The following is a 22,506-nucleotide window of genomic DNA, read 5'->3' as shown; positions in this document are numbered from 1 at the left end:
CCCTGGAGAAGGAAATGGCAACCCACTCCAGTATTCTTGCCTGGAAAATCACATGGACACAGGAGCCTGGCGGGCTACAGTCCATGGGGTCGCAGAGTCAGACACAACTTAGTGACTAAACCACCACCACCATATTAAAAAAGACTTCTTTTTTTCAATTATACTTTAAATCACTGATTCACTAAGTGAATCAATTATGGAGCCCCTTGGTAATCTTGTTAATGGTTGCTGCTATATTATCATGCCCTTGCTTGTATTTGCTTTGTAATTATAGTCATTTCATACGTGTAGGTATGTTTTGTTCCTGAAGACTAGAAGTTACTCCTGGCTCAATATTGCATCACATATCTTTATAATCCTCCCAAAGTACTTAGCCCAGTTTGGTGGTGCCCATTGCAAACCATAAAGCAGAAGAGCAGAACACTTCCTTCATACCTCTGGGAAAATACAAGAAGTTGGAAATTTGTTTTAGGAACAGTACTAGAGTTTTAAAAATATTTTTTTACAGCTTTCAGAATTTTTTAAAAAGTTGTTCATCTCAAGGAAAATCAAGAGTGACTAACATGAACTATTCACTCTGGGTTAAGAATCTGTTAAACTCACTTGTCACCCCTAAACTCACCTGATGCAAAGAACTGATTTCTTGGAAAAGACCTTGATGCTGGGAAAGATTGAAGGCAGAAGAAGAAGGGGATGACGGAGGATGAGATGGTTGGATGGCATCACTGACTCGATGGACATGAGTTTGAGCAAGCTCTGGGAGTTGGTGATGGATAGGGAAGCCTGGAGTGCTGCAATCCATGGGGTTGCAATTGACTGAGTCAGACACGACTGAGTGACTGAACTGAACTGAAACAGTAACTGATTGGGCTACAGATGAGATTTTCTTGTGTGTATTAACTTCTCTTTTCCATAAAACACAGTCTGCCCCAGTGGCTGAAAAAATGAGTTATTTTGATATATTCCAATAGGACAAGTTTCTGAGAGCTTAAAGATTTTGGCAATAGTTTTCTAACTCAAATTAGTAATAAATGACCAACACATCATTTTTCTTTGGAAAATAAATTTAATAGGGAAAAATACTTCCAACATACTGAAAGTCTCTTTCTATTTGTGTATAAATTAACAACTTAATATTAGATATTGCTTTTTAATGCATAGATAGGCTATTTAAAAGGTACAATTACATAAACTTGACATAGAATCCCCAAGGTAGAATAAACCCAAAATTTGATTTAAAAAAATCTAGTAGACATGATTAGCCCAAAGTGCTTTTTTAGTTACATTGTGGGTCTGTGTGCGTGTCAAATGTTCTATTTGATCCTCTCTAGGCAACTGGGACATGCTGTGAGAATAAGTTGACTAAATAATTTATTTTCTGGGTAGGCTTGCAAAGCAAGTTAAAAAGGCAGAGAATTCAGGCCATTTGGACTATACATGACTAACTGAAAGGTCTTCCGGGGCATAACAAAGCAGTCATGCTATAAACTACCTTCTAGAAACACAAGAAGGCTTCAAATTTAAATAAAGAAGGCTGGATCTACTATGATGGTGGTAACTTTTAAATGTTAAATGTTTTTCATTTAGTTTCTGGTAAGGCATAATTTATATCATGGTGTGTGCACTCCAAAGTCAGCCAGGATTGTGAGTTCTAGAATGACTGGATTGGGAAGTCTCAAGTGAATCTGGGTGAAACTAGGCTGCCATGGGTTAGTGTAAGCTGTGAGCCTGTCGTGGAGCTCCAGCATGCTGTCTGCCCAGTTACTTCAACAGCACGTTGCTCTGAGGGGTCATGGCCAGGCCCTTTCTTTGGTGTTGTGTACACTGCCTATTTGATGCTTTTGAACTATTTGATGGTTTTGAACTGTGGTGTTGGAGAAGAGTCTTGAGAGTCCCTTGGACTGCAAGGAGATCAAACCAGTCAATCCTAAAGAGAATGAATCCTGAATATTAATTGGAAGGACTGATGTTGAAGCTGAAGCTCCAATACTTTGGCCACCTGATTTGAAGAACTGACTCATTGGGAAAGACCCTGATGCTGGGAAAGATTGAAGGCGAGAGGAGAAGGGGACGACAGAGGATGAGATGGTTGGATGGCATCACCGACTTGATGGCCAGGAGTTTGAGCAAGCTCTGGGAGTTGGTAATGGACAGGGAAGCCTGGCGTGTTGCAGTCCATGGGGTCGCAGAGTTGGATATGACTGAGTGACTGAACTGACTGACTGACATTGCCTATTTATATCCACAGTGTAAACTGTACATTTTATTACTGCTAGGTTTTGTTATAAAATCACGGTGGTGCAGGTGTTCACAGGGCCATTGCTCTGGAGCTCAGGTGTGGCTGAATCTTCTCATTTCCAAGAGCAGCAGACAGGAGCACCCTCTTGTTACTCCACACGTGCACAGTTCTGAGGCTACATTCCTCTCTGATTGCAACACGCCTTCAATCAATGCACCTCTAGTTCCATTCAGTTTTAAAGAGTTGGTTTTTTAGACTTTAGTTGTCCAGTTTTGAAGAACTTATTTAATTCCCGTAACTCCTGGGGCTTCAAACTCTGATCCACCCCTGGGGTCAATTTATAGCTCAGAGGAGACATGATGTAACCATTTTGGTAAAGACAGATTCTCTTGCAGAACTCAAAGGTGCCAAACATAACTCCAAAATATGGAACTATCTGTAGAGAAAGAAAATGAAAATCATGTGAAAATCTTAAAACAGCAATGCATCTGCAATCAACTTCGATCAGGGTAAACTGAGATAAAGGCTGTGGACAATACAACATGGTCATTCTTTTTGGAATCGGGGAAGATGGAAAAATGCAAGCCGGCCCAGTGAGGGTTGGGGAGAGGAGTGGCAGAGCCAATGAAGGGCCTGCTCTGGGGAAGCCTGGGTGTGGGTTGATATGCATGTAGACAATCTAACACTGCCTGTCAACATACACTTGCCTTTTTTTGGCCATGCCATGCATGGTTTGTGGGATCTTAGTTCCCTGACCAAGGACTGAACTCAGTAGTGAAAATGCTCAGTCCTAACCACTGGACAGCTGGGCAATTCCTAAGATAATCTTGTCTTGATTGGAATCATTTCTGTGCCAACTAGTGCAAGGTTAGTCCACAGTTCTTAACCTTTTTTTTTTTAAAGTCATGAAGTTCTTTTGGAAAATGATAAAAGTTCTGGATCCTTTCCTCAGAGAGATGCACATACAACCATATGGACACATTATTTCATACAATTTTAGGATAGGGGGTTACAGTCCTTTTAGGAGTCTATGAACCTCCCGTTTGGGAACCTTGACACTAAATGCTTAGCTCCTCTGGGATGGGGTATCGGATGTCCCAACACTGCACAGGGTACCCACTCTTCAGGGCCGACAGCCAGCCTGTGCTCACAGGCTCTGTGCTAGAGGAGGTGTTTGCAGGCAAACTACAGAGGGACAGCAGAGGCGGACAAGCGGGAGATGGACCACTCCTCTCACCTTCAGTAGGTTGGCTGCCAGTCCATTCCAGAGCCCCAGGACCCCTTGGGCTTTTACTATTTGCCGGAAGCAGTCCACTGCTCCTGAGAAACGGACATCCACCCCTCCACCATGGGGAAGGTAGGGGCTCTGAGCCTAGTAGGAAAGAGAAGATGGGATGAAGTGATTTAGTCACCAGGAAATAATGGTTTTGTCAAGCAGCCAAGGTCTCAAGATTCAATGTCTTGGCCAAGATGATGAGGAAGAATGGCCGCCACAGGACTCAATGAGTATTAGTGGGCAGGAAAGCCATGACACCCTATTCACATGTTTGGGGCTATTGTTCTTGGAAGGAAGCAGCTATTCTGGACAGACTCCACTTCACACTTACCACTGCCTCTCAATCTATACCCTCTGGACATGGTAGACACCTCTCAGGCCTTTAATCTTTTTTTTTTTTTTCATTTTCATTTGTCTTCTTTATTAGCTATAAGGATTTAACACATACTATACTCACAAACAGCTGCAAGCTGCCAAGGATACTTTTACATTAAACACGTTATAACAGAGACTTTAATCTTTTTTAAGTGCCTTCTGTTTCCTGTCTTAAATGATCCCTCCTCTGTGAAGCCCTCAAGTGGGGGCTGCTCATTTCCCCACCTCACAGATGTCCTGGAATGGGCAGCAGAGGGAAGGGCATTCTTCCAGCTCCCGCTTTCTGTTCTCAGACCCTGGCCACTCTCATGTCAAAAGCTCTCAGCTGGGGCTGGTGGCACTAAACCACACTTGTTGCTGTTTTCAGTTACTGGCCTCCTGGCCACTCTTCTACACTCGCTGAGGCCTGTGACACCTAGTAGCTCCCCCTCTTCCACACTCACCACCATCATAGGGAACTTTAGCATCTATAGTCATTCCATCTTATACCTTATTTCTAGACATAGGCATCAGTGATCCTCACCTTGACACCCCTTTGACCACCCACTCCTTTGGTTACCCAATGGATTTCATCACCACTCCCAGTATCATTCTGGCTGACCACCAAAATGCCCCATCTCTGAAAGTAATTTTTTGTCCTTTAACAAAATAATTATTATGATCAAATGAAAGAACTTTTCAATATATCATCTACAGGCAGAATTGACACCACTCATCCAGTGTGTCAATGCTCAAACTACCACACAATTGCACTCATCTCACATGCTAGTAAAGTAATGCTCAAAATTCTCCAAGCCAGTCTTCAGCAATATGTGAACCGTGAACTTCCACATGTTCAAGCTGGTTTTAGAAAAGGCATCAAATTGCCAACATCCGCTGGATCATGGAAAAAGCAAGAGTTCTAGAAAAACATCTATTTCTGCTTTAATGACTATGCCAAAGCCTTTGACTGTATGGATCACAATAAACTGTGGAAAATTCTGAAAGAGATGGGAATACCAGACCCCCCGACCTGCCTTTTGAGAACCTATATGCAGGTCAGGAAGCAACTGTTAGAACTGGACATGGAACAACAGACTGGTTCCAAATAGGAAAAGGAGTATGTCAAGGCTGTATATTGTCACCCTGCTTATTTAACTTCTATGCAGAGTACATCATGAGAAACGTTGGGCTGGAGGAAGCACAAGCTGGAATCAACATTGCCAGGAGAAATACCAATAACCTCAGATATGCAGATGACACCCCCCTTATGGCAGAAGGTGAAGAGGAACTAAAAAGCCTCTTGATGAAAGTGAAAGAGGAGAGTGAAAAAGTTGGCTTAAAGCTCAACGTTCAGAAAACGAAGATCATGGCATCTGGTCCCATCACTTCATGGCAAATAGATGGGGAAACAGTGGAAACAGGGTCAGACTTTAGTTTTTTGGGCTCCAACATCACTTCAGATGGTGACTGCAGCCATGAAATTAAAAGACGCTTACTCCTAGAAGAAAAGTTATGACCAACCTAGATAGCATATTCAAAAGCAGAGACATTACTTTGCCGACTAAGGTCTGTCTAGTCAAGGCTATGGTTTTTCCAGTAGTCATGTATGGATGTGAGAGTTGGACTGTGAAGAAGGCTGAGTGCCGAAGAATTGATGCTTTTGAACTGTGGAGTTGGAGAAGACTCTTGAGAGTCCCTTGGACTGCAAGGAGATCCAACCAGTCCATACTGAAGGAGATCAGCCCTGGGATTTCTTTGGAAGGAATGATGCTAAAGCTGAAACTCCAATACTTTGGCCACCTCATGCGAAGAGTTGACTCATTGGAAAGGACTCTGATGCTGGGAGGGATTGGGGGCAGGAGGAGAAGGGGGCGACAGAGGATGAGATGGCTGGATGGCATCACTGACTCGATGGGCGTGAGTCTGAGTGAACTCCGGGAGTTGGTGATGGACAGGGAGGCCTGGCGTGCTGCGATTCATGGGATTGCAAAGAGTGGACACGACTGAGTGACTGAACTGAACTGAACTGATCCAGTGTGAGAGGGACAGCCCCTTATAGCTGGCTTTCAGAAATGCTGACACATTTACATCAAGCAATGCACCTACTTTGGTTCATTTCTGAGATGTCTAGTTGAGGTCAATATAGCATTTTATTATGATGCAATCAAGCTTTTCCATGTGGGAGAAGCAATAGAGTATATGAGTCAGAGAAACATAAACCCTGGAGTCAAACAGGTTGGGTTCTATTCCATCGCTGCTCTACTTACTGGTTATGTGACCCTGGGTAACTCATCTAATCTTTTTGCGCCTCGGTTTCCTTATTTAGAAAACAGGAATAGTATGTGCTGTGAGAATGAATGAGATGTGCATGCAAAGTACTGGTGTCAGGCACATGGCAAGGATCAATAAATATGAGCTGAAAGTGAAAGTGTTAGTTGCTCAGTCGTGTCAGACTCTCTACAACCTTATGGACTGTAGCCCGCTGGGCTCCTCTGTCCATGGAATTCTCCAGGCAAAAATACTGGAGTGCGTTGCCATTTCCTTTTCCAGGGGATCTTCCTAACCCAGGGATTGAACATGTGTCTCATGCACTGCAGGCAGATTATTTACCATCTGAACCACTGGGGAAGTCCTGCTGTGACTATTCTGTAGAAAGTATTCTAAATATCAGTCAAACCCCTAACCTGACATATGAGTCCTCTGTCTCCACTTCAGAACTGCTTGGACCAGTGTCCTCATCCATCCAGCTCCCCCGCTCCCTGATGCCTATTAACCATAACCATTTGGATCACTGACTGATCTAGTCACATGTCCTCTCCCTTGTCTCCCATGACATTAGTTCCCTGTTGGCTTCATGGTCCTCCTTTTCTTGTCTTCCCAGCCCTTCTTTTTGTTCCTCATCTTAAAATCCTTGCCCTTCGTCCTTCAGCTGATCTCCATTCCCCTTCCCCACCAACCTCTTCTCTGCACCAAGCTGCTGAACACGAATCCACAAAGGGACAGGTCAGCACCACTGAAGCTTTGAGGTCTCTAGCCTCTGCTGGACCATCATACTGCAGGGCGAGCTCTGAAAGCATCGTTTCCCATTCCTCCCAGGGGCTCTTCCCAACCTCACCAAACACAATGCCCTGCACACCACACTGTGTCCTCCATCCCAGACTTAGTTTGTGTTGTGCCGCACAGTTTGTGGGGAAAACAGATCATTTTTCCTTCCCACTGGTGCCCTGGATCTCACACCTTTGAATTCCTCTTGGCCACCTTTCCCAAGAGACCTGATTTCCTCCCTTAGTAAATGAATAAACTCAAGTCCCTCCCATATGAAAAGACGACTCCTTCCTCCAAGCTTTGTCTTTTAGACTCTGCCCAATCTTGTGTTCCCCAAGTAACATACAGTAAAATTACCTTGTTTGGGTGTAGTTAGTTACATGAGTATAGACACATGTATAGATGGGCTTCCCTGGTGGCTCAGTGATAAAGAATCCGCATGTCAGTGCAGGTTCAATCCCTGAGTCAGATCCCCTGAAGGAGGAAATGGCAACCCACTCCAGTATGCTTGCCTGGTAAATTCCATGGAGAGAGGAGCCTGGCAGGCTACAGTCCATGGGGTTGCAAGAGTCAGACACGACTGAGGACTGAGGATACATGCATGCACATGTATAGATCTGTGTGACCACCCCTGTAATCAGGACATAGAACTGCTCCACTAGCCCCCAGAATTTTCCTGCTCCTTTATAATCACAGTCACCCCCACCCTAACCCAGGGCAACCACTGATCTGTTCTGTTCCTATAGTTTTGCTCCCTGAGACTGTCATATAAATGGAAACATAGAGCTTGTAACTGTTTTGAGATGGGCTTCTTTCACTCAGCATGACACCTTTGAGTCATCCATGTTGTTTTCATCAATAGTTTTTTTGTTTTTTTACTGCTGAGTCAGATTCCATTGTGCGGACATATCATAATTTGCTTATCCATCTAGCTGTGGATGGACATGTCTCTCCTTTTCCATCTGCACTTCTTGAAATAGCTGTCTACTCTGGCTGACTCCACTTCCTCTCTTTCCACCTCCCCACTCTACCCACTCAGTTTAGCATCTGTCTCCATTACCCTGCTGAACTGATCATGGCCAGGCCTATCTCCTTTCCTTGCTCTTTCATAGTTGGTATAATTACTTATTTTCGTTATTGGTTGCTCCTACCCCCAACTAGAATTTCAGCTCTGTAGGAAAGGGATTTCTGTTCTCCTTCAAGGCAAAGAGTGAACTTTGGGGTTAGGCCTTCCCCTTGAGGTATAATAACAACCAAGCACAGACAGAGTATGAGAAAAGGAATGTGAAATGAACAAGCTGAGTCTCCAGCCTAGTTACAGGAACCAAAAATGGTCAGGGGTCTTTGGCGGATGTCTTTAAAGTGTTCATCTTAGCACTGTTCCAACATGTCCTCTTTTCCCTCCTATCCCATTGAGAAAGAACTGCCGTTAAAGAGATATTAAGCCTCCTTTCCCTTAGAAAGAATCAGCCTAATTGCAAGGTTTGAAGCACCTCCTGCTACTGAAAGATTGAAATATTAAAAAGAGGAGATTGTGCTCATGCAGGAAATTAACTGTCTTATTCTGTTATGAGATAATATTATTGATTTATCTTCTGCTGGTTTCCAGTAAAATAGCAAAAAGCCCCCAGTTATGAGTCAAGGTAATAATTTTGCAACCTGAGGTCCCCTGCTGTTGCTGCTGCTGCTGCTGCTGCTGCTAAGTCACTTCAGTCGTGTCCGACTCTGTGTGACCCCATAGACAGCAGCCCACCAGGCTCCCCTGTCCCTGGGATTCTCTAGGCAAGAACACTGGAGTGGGTTGCCATTTCCTTCTCCAATGCATGAAAGTGAAAAGTGAAAGTGAAGTCGCTCAGTCGTGTCCAACTCTTTGCAACCTCATGGACTGCAGCCTACCAGGCTCCTCTGTCCATGGGATTTTCCAGGCAAGAGTTCTGGAGTGGGGTGCCACTGCCTTCTCCACTGGGGTCCCCTACCACCACTAAAACAAAAAGCACTAACCAAGTTACATGAATTATATAACAGGTTCAGTTATAGTCAATTTGTGATGAATCAGGGGCCATCTGTGGTCAATCTTGGGACCCTAACAATCTTTCAGATGTCTTTCCTTCACTCCACCTTCAGTGTTCACATGGACCATTGCAGCAGCATCCTTAGTAGTCTCTTTGGGACAGAAAAAGTTTGTGACTTCTTGCCTTCTGTCTCTATAGAGCAGCCAGAGTGCTTAAAAAAAATAAAATCTTTTTACTCACCGGCTTAAAATATTTTAATGACTTTATTAAAGCCACTGAGAATAAATATAAATTTTTCACTGCTGTCTGTAAGCTGTAGTGGTAATATTGTAGTAAATATTTAACAACTGGTTCTGTGGGTGGAAGAAGCCCTGAGTTGTAGCATTTCTTCATTTCAATGTTGTAAATACTCCTACCATGGCAGATTGCAGGCTACCAACTGTGAGGTCAACCAGCACCCAAATCTGCTGCAATTTAATAATCAGCTCTCTTGAGCTGGTAGGAGCTGGCTGAACACATGACATGAAGGCTCAGGCCCTGTGTGACCTGCCCCAGTACATATTTTCAGTTTCATCTTGTGCCACTACACTTCAACTGCACTGGCTTTCTTCCTGTTCTCCTCTGGCCCCCTCTCTCCTTTGAGCCAGAGGATCATATAACCAACTATCTACTTGACATCTCTCCACTTAAAAGTCTAATAAAAACCTGACCTCTTTGCTCAGGCCCCAAATTGGAGTTACCCTTACGTTCTCTTCACCCCTCGTGTATACCACTCAAAACTCATCAGATACTGTCATTGCTTTGCTTTGAAACCTTTACCAATCCCCAATTTTCCAAAGGAAAACTTCCAGAAGGAGTGTTTTCCAAAAAAAAACTTAATAGAATTCAAAACTCTACAATTTGGCCCCTACCTGTCTTCCCAGCATCATTTCCCAATATCACCCCATGATGGGTTAGTTTCATGTGTCAGCTTGGCTAGGCCATGGTCAGTACCCAGATATTTGGTTAAATACCAGTTGGGGTATTACTGTAAAGGTATTTTGTAGATGTGATTAACATTTAAGTCACTAGACTTTGTTAATTTGATAAATTAGGAGTTTGCGATTAATATATACACACTACTGTATATAATATAAACAACAAAGACCTACTGCATAGCCCAGAGAACTATACTCAATATTTTGTAATAAACTATAATAAAAAGGAATCTGAAAAAGAATATAAATATATATGTGTGTATATATATATATATATATATATATATATATAACTGAATCACTTTGCTGTACACCTGAAACTAACACAACATTGTAAACCAACTATACTTCAATTAAAAAAAATCACTAGGCTTTTGAGTAAAGCAAATTACCCTTCATAATGTGGGTAGTTCAGTTCAGTTCAGTTCAGTCACTCAGTTGTGTCTGACTCTTTGTGACCCCACGAATTGCAGCACGCCAGGCCTCCCTGTCAATCATCAACTCCCAGAGTTCACTCAGACTCACGTCCATTGAGTCAGTGATGCCATCCAGCCATCTTATCCTCTTGTCGTCCCGTTTTCCTCCTGCCCCCAATCCCTCCCAGCATCAAAGTCTTTTCCAATGAGTCAACTCTTTGCATGAGGCGGCCAAAGTACTGGAGTTTTAGCTTTAGCATCATTCCTTCCAAAGAACACCCAGGACTGATCTCCTTTAGAATGGACTGGTTGGATCTCCTTGCAGTCCAAGGGACTCTCAAGAGTCTTCTCCAACACCACAGGCCAAAAGCATCAATTCTTCGGCACTCAGCTTTCTTCACAGTCCAACTCTCACATCCATACATGACTACTGGAAAAACCATAGCCTTGACTAGGCGGACCTTTGTTGGCAAAGTAATGTCTCTGCTTTTGAATATGCTATCTAGGTTGGTCATAACTTTCCTTCCAAGGAGTAAGCATCTTTTAATTTTATGGCTGCAATCACCATCTGCAGTGATTTTGGAGCCCCCCAAAATAAAGTCTGACACTGTTTCCACTGTTTCCCCATCTATTTCCCATGAAGTGATGGAACCAGATGCCATGATCTTAGTTTGTGGCTAGGCCTCATATAATTAGTTGAAGGCCTTTAGAGGGAAAAAGACTGACTGAGGTGCCCTGAGAAATGGAATTCTGCCTGCAGTCCCCCGTTGGACTTGAACTGAAACATGTCCAGTGTTTTCCTGTTTTGTGCTCCCTGAGGTACTGGTTAGACCTCTGCCATGGGCCAGGCTACCTGGTATAAGTTATCTGGATGCAATCTGTGGGCTGGTAGCCAGCAAGCTCATGGGAGCAGACTCTAGGCAGTCCTCACTGTCCCAGCTCTTCAGGGTTTAATAACCTTCATTGCACATACCAGGCACTCGTCAAATGTCAAACAAAATTCCCCTCAATATCAGTGTCGCTAGTAGCTTTCCCCAATACAACTGTTTACCTGTGACCAGGCTCAAATAAGCCACATGTATGGCCAGGAAATAAAATAATGGCCAATATTTACAGAGTTATAGGTGTCAGGCATTACACTGAGCACTTGACATGGACTAGTTCATTTAATCCTCACAGAAGCCTCATGAAATAGGCAGTATTATCTTACTAGCCCAGTTTTATGGATGGCAAAATAGAGCCTGAGAATAGAGAAATTTTCAAAATCACAGACTGCTTGAAAAAAGCATCAACTTGAATCTGGGTCAGATTGAAGCTCTACCCCACTAAGCTACACTATTTCCAGTTAGATTACTACCTCAGCCCTCTGCAAACCTGTTACCACATATCAACCTCGAATGTGGGTGCCACAGCACACACTGAATGAATGCTTTATGCTAGGACTGGGGCTCATGGCAGTGGTCATGTCCGGCTCTTTGTGACCCCATGGACTACAGTGTGCCAGGCTTCACTATCTCCTGGAGTTTGCTCAAAGTCATGAGTTTGCTCATGGTGTGGTATGAATAAATGCCTCTACAAGGATTACACTAAACAGATACCCAGAAAATGGATAACCAATAAGGTCCTATTGTATAATATATGGAAGTCTGTTCAATATTATGTGATAGCCTTGATGGGAGAGGAGTCTGGGAGGGAATGGATACATGTACATGTATGGCTGAGTCCCTTTGCTGTGCACCTGAAACTATCACAATATCATTAATCAGCTGTACTCCAATACAAAATAAAAACTTTATTTAATTAAAAAAGAAAAAACAAATAGACACCCAGTTGCCAAGGCAAAATCATATTGCTGGTTGCCCCCTGGACTGAATGTCTGTGTGTCCCCAAACTTCATATGTTGGATCCCTCATCCCTACTGTGATGGTATTTGGAGGTGGCAGGTGATTAGGTGATGAGGGTGGAGCCCTCATCAATGGGATTAGTGCTCTTATAAGGAGACACACAAGAGAAATAATGTCTCTCACTCCACCATGGGAGAAGACAGCAAGAAAGTGGCTATTTGCAAACCAGGGAGTGGCTTCTCACCAGATACCAAACCTGCTGGCACCTTGATCTTGGACTTCCCAGTCTCTAGAACTGTGAGACGTAAGTGCTTGTCAAGTCACCTAATCTATAGTATTTCTGTTATAGCAGCTCGGATTAAGATATCCCCAAAGAAAGAAAGAATGGTATGGCTATATAGCCATGCTTCTCAACCTTTAGCTACATATTAGACTAAATATGGAAGCTTTTCAAAACCATCAATGATTGGAATCACCCCTGGAGACTGATTTAACTAACTTGGGGTGAGGTCTCGACGTCAGCATTTTTGGCAAGCTCCCCACATGAGTCTGATAGGCAGACAGGTTGAGTTTCACTGGTGTGGGCCCTTCATAGCACACAGCAGCTAAGGCTAAGACCCCACCCCCCAGCTGCTGACAGTGAAAGTGCCTGGGCAGTGAGAATACATGGGCACTGAGGCCAGACTGCTTAGATTGAGACCTCAGTTTGCCACTCACTAACCCTGGGACTTTGAGCAAATGCCTTGACCTACCTGAGCCTCAATTTCATCATCTGTAAAATGGGATAATAATAATAATGCCTATCTTATAGGATTGTTGTCAAGATTAAATGAAATACATGTAAAGTGCTTAGAACAGCATTTGACAAATAGTAACCACCATTATCATTACTATAGAGTATTTCAGCTTGGAGAAGAGGGAATTCCCTGGCAGTCCAGTGGTTAGGAGTCTGTGCTTTCACTTCCAAGAGCTCAGGTTCGGTCCCTGGTTGGGGAACTAAAATACCACAAGTTGTGCAGCATGGCCAAAACAGAAAACCCCCCAAACCTAAAAAACTCCCCCAAATAGCCAAAGAACAACAGCAACAACAACAACAACAAAACTCCCAAACCTCCCAAAGATTGGAGAAGAGACAAGTGCACTGAAGACTAAACCAACCCAGGAGCCTAGAATGCTAGACTGCCATTTGCCCAAACTGTATCTTACTAGCAAAGAGACACAAAGCATATCAGGTTACTAACCACAAGGCCCTGAACTTAAATCCTCCCTCCATACAAACCCAGACGACTATCCTGTGGTGTCAGTTCAGATCTGCCAGAATGGACACGCAGTGTTCTACAGCAGACACCACTTGAGAAAGCTGAGTCCTAGATCTGGCTCTGCCACCATTTGCCTCACCCTGACCAAGTTCTTGAATTCCTTGAACCTTCCTTTCCTCACATGTCAGGTTAAGGAGGCTGAAACTAAATGACCTTGAAGGCTCTTTCTTGCTCCTCTAATCCACGCTGCTGGTCCCACTCCACACTCCTTCCTGCCCCTAGGACTTCAAATCTGTGCTTTCCTTTCCCTAGCTAAGTCTTTCTCACCGATGAGCCTAAACATTACTTCTGCAGAGAAGTCTTCCCAGATCTCCAGCCTAAGTCAGGAGCCCAGTAAACACTTTTGGTCACCCCGTACTTCTCTTTCATGGCATGTGATACAGTTTGTAATGATCTAGTTAGTGTATAGTGCTTCCCTGGTGGCTCAGATGGTAAAGAATCTGCCTGCAATGTGGGAGACCTGGGTCCGATCCCTGAGTTAGGAAGATCCCTTGGAGAAGGAAATGGCAACCCATTCCAGTATTCTTGCCTGGAGAATCCAACAGACAGAGCCGCCTGGAGAGCTATAGTTCATGGGGTTGCAAAGAGACATGACTGAGCAACTAACATTTTCACTTTCAGTGTATAATTATTTCATGTCTCCCCACCCCCCATACCTCACAGACTAAATACCATGAGGGCAGTGACTATATCTATCTTGTTTATGGTTTTGTTCCCAAAGGCTACCGATATGCTCAGCACCCAGAATGTGCTTAATACATATTGAAGGAAAGAAGGATCGGATTTGCAGTCAATGGAAATGATAGGTAAACATTTCAAAGCAATGTGCTTGACTGTTTCTGTGATAAACTCCCCAGAGGTCTTCTACCAGAGGCAACATTTTAGGTTTTTCATTCTTTCCATGAGTACTGAAATAATTAAATAATACTTGTGAAGATGTAAACTCATATTCCCTTGATTAGCACAATCTTTATTTTAGGAATCTGTCCTATAGATACATTTGCCCATGTGGGAAATGATGTATGTTACAAGCATTTTTGTTGTGGCATTGTTGATAAGAGCAACAAACTGGAAATGATCTGAATGTCTATCAAAGAGATATTATGCCATACTATGGAACACTATGTCACCATTTAAACGTATGTGGCAGTTAAACCTGGACTGATAAGGTGCCATCTCCAAGATACATTTTAGGTGAAAAAAAAAAGAAAACAGCGTAGAAGAGATATATGCATGCTGCTGATTTTCTAAAAACAAAAAGAATATAAATATGCATATTTATGTATATCTTTGGATAGTCAATCTTTGGAATGACTAGGTAAAAAACTGGAAAAAATAGGGTTTTCTCTGTAGAGAACTGGAGGGGTCAAGGGACAAAGATTGGGGAAGACTAATTTTTTAATGGACATTATTTGTACCTCTTGGATTTTGTTTAAAATGCGAATGTTCCCTAGGCAAAAGGTAGAATGTTAATTGTAAAAGAGCATTAATCAAGGCAATAAGAAGACAAATCACAGGTTAGGAGAAAATATCGGCAAAAGTCATATCTGATAAGGGACCATAGAGAGAACTCTTAAAACTCAACGATAAGAAACAACCAAATTACCAGTACACATCAACTAGAATGGCCACAATCCAGAACACGGAGAGCAACAGATACTAGTGAGGATGTGGGACAACAGGAACTCTCATTCATTATTGGTGGGCACGCACAATGGTACAGTCACTCTGGAAGACAGGTCGGTGGTTTCTTACAATGCTAAATATACTCATACCGTAGGAGCCAGCGATTGTGCTGATTAGATATTGGTATTTACCTGCTGCTAAGTTGCTTCAGTCGTGTCCAACTCTGTGCGACCCTACAGATGGCAGCCCAACAGGCTCCCCCATCCCTGAGATTCTCCAGGCAAGAACACTGGAGTGGGTTGCCATTTCCTTCTCCAATGCATGAAAGTGAAAAGTGAAAGTGAAGTTGTTCAGTCGTCTCTGACTCCTAGCGACCCCATGGACTGCAGCCTACCAGGCTCCTCTGTCCATTGGATTTTCCAGGCAAGAGTACTGGAGTGGGGTGCCATTAAGGAGGTTAAAAATTTATGCCCTCACAAAAACCTGCACATAGTTGTTTAAAGCAGCTTTATTCTTCATTTCCAAAGCTTAGAAGCAACAAGATGTCCTTCAGTGTGTGAATGGATAAATGAACCAGTATCAGACAATGAAACATTACTAAATTGAGAAAGGTATGAGTTATCAAGCCACAAAGAGACAGAGGATACTTAAGACGTCATTACACATTTGCATAATAAATCCATAGAATGGACAACACTGAGAGTGAACCCTAAGGTAAACTTTGGACTTTGGGTGGTTATGTTGTGTCACGGTAGGTTCATCAGTTGTAACAAGTGTACCACTCTGGCGGGGGATGTTGATCCTGGGGGAGGCTGTGCATGTGTGGAAGCAGAGGGTCTATAGAAAATCTCTGTATCTTCCTCTCCATTTTGCTGTAAACCTAAAACTGCTCTAAAAAACCCAAAGTCTTCATTTAAAAAAAGAGTATTTAAAAGGAGAGACCAAAGAAAGAATACACAAAAAACGAAGAAAAGAGTCTGCTAGTTGGAGCCAACAGGAGCTCATAACCTTTCACTTGTTATTTGGAAACAACTTCTAACTTCTGCAGTAATATAGGGCACAACCTGAAGACCACACCATCCAGTTTCCAAGCCGTCTGAGAATGTATATTCGTGGAATGCAGTTGGGCTAAGAGACTTCTGTCAGTTGGAAAATCCCGAGGAGTCAAACAAGCCAAAAAAACCAGCGGTATTAAAGTAAAAGGGCCTTTATGTCTTGTGAGCCACACGGCTCAAGTTTCTCTTGGCAGTGCTAGGTCCCCCCAAATTGTCCTCATACAGCTGAGAAACACCATGGCTCCTTGGGTGGGGGGGATGTCCATGCAAGCGGGTATAGGCAGCTGCTCCCAGCTTGGCAGGCCTACAAGCCATCCCCCATAATGACCTACTCGGAAAGCCTGCAATGACATGGGGGCAGCGAGGAAATGGACAGCAGGCTAGCATTTTTCTTGGGAAGAGAAGAGAAATAGTTTCCACGTACCAGCTGGGGGTGGAGGTGGGGAAATCAAAAGTGCAGCTGGACCAGACTTGAAAGCAATTGAGATGCAGGCACGGGAGCAGCCGAGGGTGGCCGTGGGAGTGTGTGCAGGGCAGAGCCAACTTTTAGTGTTACCTTCTAAAATTTTGTGGGTTTTTTTTTGGCCACACCCCACAGCTTGCAGAATCTTAATTTCCTGACCAGGGATTGAACCTGGGCCCTTGGCAGTGAAAGCACCAAGTCCTAACCACTGGACCATCAGGGGTGTCCCTAGTGTCATCTTGACAGGGAGTGAGGAAGCTTGCGGGAAAAGAATTGGCACATGCCAGTTTTCAGCAGGCTGGGAATACACAGACATATGCAGTAGCTGCACCCAGTGGCCTCTGGGTAAACACCTGTTAAATTAACCCAACAAATGAATGATCCACTCCACTACCACCCCTTCTCACCATTATCTATAGAGATGGAAGATCTTTTGAGGTCTTGTGATGTTAGCTCATTTGTGTGTTTATAGTGATCATAGGAAACACATAAACACACCTGGCCTGGCTTTTGTACCTTTAATCAGGCCTTCGATGCCTGAGTAGATTCTGAAGAGATGCTTCAAGAGTAAAAATAGTACCTTAGCTTTACTGAGTATTTATCATGTGTCTGGCTCTGTGTCTGCATTAACCCCATTCAGTCTTCTCCACAGGAATATGAACCAGGCACTAGGCTTCTCCCCGTGTTTTACAGAGGAGGAAAGATGAGGTTCAGAGAAGCGATGTGGTTTACCCAAGTTCACACAAAGAGTAAAGGGCAGGGCTGGCATCAAAAGCCCACACTCTGGACCACAGAGCTAGTCTGCCAATGAAAGCTTTAAGATAAACACAGCTATCAAAAGCAAATGAGCAGGGGAACTTCCCTGGTAGCTCAGTGGTAAATAATCTGTCTACCAATGCAGGAGACACAGGTTTGATCCAGGAGGATCCCACATGCCTCGGGGCAACTAAGCCTGTGCGCCTCCAACTATTGAGTCTGTGCTCTAGAGCCTGTGAGCTGCAATTAAAGAAAAAAAGCCCATGCAACAATGAAGACCCTGCACAGCCAAAAACAAGTAAGTAAATTATTAAAAAACAAACAACCACCTCCCCTAACAAATGAACAGGGACTTCCCTGGTGTTCCAATGGTTAAGACTCCAAGCTCCCAATACAGGAGGCACGGTTTCAATCCCTTTCAATCCCTGGTCGGGGAACTAAGATCCCATATGCCACATGGCGTGGCCAAAAACAAACGACAAAAAAAAAAGAAACAAATCTCCAAAACAAATGAATAACATCTATGTGAGGGAAAGGAGGTAAAAACTGGTGCTGCATTTCTAAAGCTGGCTTGATGCCAGCAGAGGGATTCACAAACCCCAGTGTGCATCTCCCCCTGACAGCAGGGCCTACAGATGAGTGCTCACAGCTGTGGGCCTTTCCTGGGACTCCCCTCCCTTCCCCTGTCTCTGTTCACCCCAACCCTGGAGGCAGGGGGAAGGGGAGCTCCCATTTTAGCTGCTGTTATTGTCCAGCTAGAACTCAAAGAAGTCTGCTTAGCAGAGGCTGGCCATTTTGATTCCCAGACTTTATCTCTTGGAAGGAATAAGACAGTGCAAGTCAGGAGGAAAGGGCAGAGCGATTTTACAATGAGTGGAATTAGGAAGGCTCCTCCCTGTGGCCCCGGGCCCACCCCCCACCCCTCTGCCCCGCCCCGTGCCTGCCCTCTAGGGAATAGTCTTGTTTCCATGATCAACAACTGCCATCCCTAAAGTATTTAGGGCACTCTACACCTTTGGAAAAAACAAAGGGGAGACTTTTCCTTACACCTTAATGATGATACTCAAACAAAGCCACCTGGCCTGAGGGATGTCCAGACCTCTACCCGGATCTGAAAAATGTCCTTTTTTCCCCCTCAGAACGCCAAGGCAATTCTACTGACCGAGGCAGAAGCTGTCAGTTCCCAAAGGGCCCAGCCCCCAAAGCAAAATGATGGCAAGGAGTTAAAGATGCAGTGAACTCAAGGTAACGTTCCCATCCTCTCCCATGACCCCGAGAGTTGAGAACCCAGCAGTGTTTTTATTTCTGGACCAGCGGGCGAGTTGGCTGTGCTGGGGAAACAGAACTCTAGTCCTCCTGAGACTAGATGCTATGTGAACCAAGAAATGCTGAACTAGGCAGAACACCTGAAACTCATGTAGTGCTTCCTGGCAGGTGTGATGAGAATAATCTACACTTTCTCATGCTGGGGCTTTGCACCTGCTCTGCCATGGGCTCGGCAAGCTGCTGGGGCTTTCTTCCCGGTCTGTCCAAGCAGCATAGCCAGTCTGAGGCGGCCAAAGGTCCACGGCTGCTGAATGTTCTCCGCTCCTCATTTCAATCTGCAGGCTTCAAGCTTTCCGTTGTCAGGCTGCCAGCGACCAAACAGCCTGGTTTTCTAAAGATTTTTTTTCCCCTTCCAACTGAGTTAACCATTCCTTAGCCAAAGCCACTCTCGTGCCCGTTTCTGAGCTTGCGTGCTACTGGTTTTTTTTTTTTTTTCAACTGAGGCCCAGCGTTCCCAAATCTCAAGATCAGGTTTTATTCTCTGTCATCCTGAACTGAAAAAAAAAAAAAAAAAACCCTAACTGATTACCTAGCATCTAGGAACAAGCCCTGGAGAAGGCAATGGCAACCCACTCCAGTGTTCTTGCCTGGAGAATCCCAGGGATGCGGAGCCTAGTGGGCTGCCGTCTATGGGGTCGCACAGAGTTGGACACAACTGAAGCGACTTAGCAGCAGCAGCAGGAACAAGCCCCTGGAGCCCTGGTGGATAAAGCATGGGCCTGAAGGAGAGACCTGATTTCCTAGCCCCCAAACCACTTGGTAGCTAAGTGAATGCTGGGCAGGTAACTTACCCTCTCTGTGCCTCATGCCTCACTTCCTCACCTAGAAACTAGGGATACTAACTATACTTAATAGGATGGATGAAGAGGATGGAATGGGATGATACATGGCCTGGTCCACATTACATGATGAATAAATGTAGTTATTATCACATTATTGTCATTTATTTACTTCCCTGTGGTTACCTCCTCCAGACATATTTTGTCCCCATCCTTATGCCAGATCTAGATCTGTTCCTTCATATCACGTTTACTGAAATCAACATGCAAGTACAAACACTATGATGCTGATTCATCAAGCACAAAGTGGTGGCAGGCTGTTGTGAAGAGGGGGTGTCCATCAAGACTGTTTTTCTCTGTCCTTTTAGCATATTTACTTATCTTGAAATGGTAACAGGTGTTGGAGCTGAGATACACAGAACACGAGAGGTAAGGCCGGGGGTAGGAGATAGTGCGTTATCAGAGCAAGGATTGCAGGCAGTTTGAGGCAGGGGACAAAGCTGAGGTTTCCCTAGGTCAGCAGGGAGGAAAAGGCAGGCTGTTCTTACCTTCAGCACAGGGCAGGGATGAGCACACAGGCTTGGGGCTCACCCAACGGCAGCTAAGGTTCAATTCTGTACTAACAAGGCAGTGGGAACTCAGAAGCCAGCCCCGAACTTTATTCACTTTAAAACAAGTATCAATGCCTGCAATATGAGGTTATGTGCTTTGGGGACAAACAGATGTGTATGACACACGTCCCAAAGGCAAGGAGCTGTCTGGAAGGAATCATGAACACAGAAGATTATGACACAAGGAAGCATGTGACATGGGCCTGCAAGCTATAGAGAGGGAGCTATGGGCGTTTAGAACTGGGAACCTCTTTCCTCTTGAGAAGGTGAGAGAAGGTTTCAGGAGGGAAGAGTGGAGGCGTACAGCAATGGTAGAGAGATGGTAGGAGGTAGGGCACGTGGAGAAATGCTATGGAAACTAAACCAGCTGGACCAGAGTGTACACACAGGCTAAGTGTATTATTTAAAAAGAATTGAAAAGTGAAAATGAAAGTGTTAGTTGCTCGGTTGTGTCTGACTCTTTGCGACCTTGTGGATGGTAGCCCATCAGGTTCCTCTGTCCATGCGATTCTCCAGGCAAGAACACTGGAGTGGGTTGCCATTTTCTTATCCAGGGGATCTTCCCCACCCAGCAATAGAACCCAGGTCTCCTGCATTGGCAGGCAGATTCTTTACCATCTGAGCTACCAGGGAAGCCCTAAGAATGCTGGAGTGGGTAGCCATTTCCTTCTCCAGGAGATCTTGCCAGCCCAGGGGTTGAACCTGGGTCTCCCCTATCACAGGCAGATTTTTTTTCACTATCTGAGTCACCAGGGAAGCGCCTAAAAGGGGCTGTTCAACCACAAAGCTTCTGGAACAAAATATGCCCTTGGGGGTGGGGGTAGTGACAGTGAAGACAGCATCTATAGTTATTGACAGCGCACTTTTAGTTAACTTGGATTCTCCTACCCCCAAATGCCCTCCGAAGTGGTTTGGAACACCCTCATTTGTGGTTTTACAGAGGCAAAACACAAGATGGATGTCTTGATCCATCACAATAGGACCGCTGTTTGAGGGGTAGGAAAAGTGAACTCATTTATCAAATGAGATCAACAGATATGTGCTGTTGTAAGTCAAAAGAGCGCTTCCCAGGTGACTCAGCAGTAAAGAATCCGCCTGCCAATGCAGGAGATGCAAGTCTGATCCCTGGGTTGGGAATATCACCTGGAGTAGGAAATGGCAACCCACTCTAGTATTCTTGCCTGGAAAATCCCAAGGACAGAAGAACCTGGTGGGCTACAGCCCATAGGGTCACAAAAGAGTTGGACATGAATTAGCTAAACAACAACTTGATAAGAGCCAGCCACCATGAGGCACATCTCAGGTGAGATGGATGTGGATGCTCCAGGCAGAGGTGACAGGAATGTGAAATTCTTCAGGAGGATGGAGGAGAGGGGCTAAGGAGACAATTTTGATTGAACTGGAGGCTGGAACAGGCAGAGGTTAAAAAAAAAGTCCTGTTTTGTTTAGCTCAGGCAAAATCTAACAACTTGTATTTGGCAACGTTGAAAGATTGGGGGATCTCACAGGAAAATCTGGATTTTAGGCTCCCTTGAAAAACAGGCCCACATTTCTAAAAGGCATCTACCGTTTGGAGAAGGGGAACTCACTGCAGCCTCCCCTGGCCACTTTGTTTCATGCTGTGATTCATATTTAGATGCTGATCACATTTTGTAAGCACAGTGCAGTTAGCTCTCCAGAATGCTTCTGAAAGCCAGGATGGCTCAGAGTGCATTTGCAAGCTTATTCTTTTGGAGGTGTTAGTTATATTATCCGGGTTTCCCTACTTTCTCTTTTTTCCATTACTTCCAAGTTCCTGCCAGCATCTGATTGTGCAACTCCTGATAGAGGGGGCCTCGGTGCAACGAGGGTGGCAAAGTTGGTAAGGACAGCCTGCTGGGCCAAGGGGCCCAGCCTTTATTCTCTCAGGGTAATAAAGGACAGACACAGGCAGCTCTTAAGAAAATTCAGAAGCCCATAGGCTGGGCTGGAGGAGGCAGAAATGAATATTGACCCTGGTGATGCAAGTTACTCAGTTCCTGAGTGTGTGGACTTGGGCGGGCTATGGAACCTCTTAGTGCCTCACTTTTCTCCTCTGTAAAATGGGCTTGATAAGAACAGTACCAATCTGGCAGCTCTGTTGCCAGGATTAAAATGAGATAATGAGCATACAGCATGTAGCACAGTGCCTGGTTGGTACATCAGTGCCTAATGCTTATGATCATTTTTAGAATGAATCCTGAGATCAATTGCAGTAGTCGACGTGTGAGCTGATAAGGTCCTAAAGGAGGGAAGGGACAGTGACAAAGACCAACATGGGAGTGTTAGGAATGAAGACCCAACTGGGTTCAAGGCTGACTGGGGGAGGGGGAAGAGAGACAACTTTTGGGTCTGCAGCCTGGGTATGAGGGGAATGACCACACTGA

General features: G+C 44.5%; 1 protein-coding gene and 1 non-coding gene across 2 annotated transcripts in view; both read right to left on the bottom strand.

Annotated features, from left to right (window-relative positions):
- Window positions 1-1,046: 1,046 nt before the first annotated feature.
- SLC25A43 (solute carrier family 25 member 43) overlaps window positions 1,047-22,506 on the bottom strand; it is a 42,618-nt gene continuing 21,158 nt past the window's right edge. Inside the window, exons 4-5 of the mRNA XM_040265141.1 lie at window positions 3,477-3,611; window positions 1,047-2,675 (exon numbers count right to left, since the gene is read on the bottom strand). Of these exons, the coding sequence (XP_040121075.1) occupies window positions 2,475-2,675; window positions 3,477-3,611 (336 nt within the window). The 3' untranslated portion in view covers window positions 1,047-2,474. The remainder of the gene's footprint in view (window positions 2,676-3,476; window positions 3,612-22,506) is intronic.
- TRNAE-UUC lies at window positions 16,780-16,852 on the bottom strand. The gene has a single exon. It is a non-coding gene; the product is annotated as a tRNA-Glu (tRNA).

The sequence above is a fragment of the Oryx dammah genome, unplaced genomic scaffold (assembly GCF_014754425.2).
Source record: "Oryx dammah isolate SB20612 unplaced genomic scaffold, SCBI_Odam_1.1 HiC_scaffold_23, whole genome shotgun sequence".
Classification (NCBI taxonomy): Eukaryota; Metazoa; Chordata; class Mammalia; order Artiodactyla; family Bovidae; genus Oryx; species Oryx dammah.
This window is presented reverse-complemented; position numbering and strand designations above follow the sequence as displayed.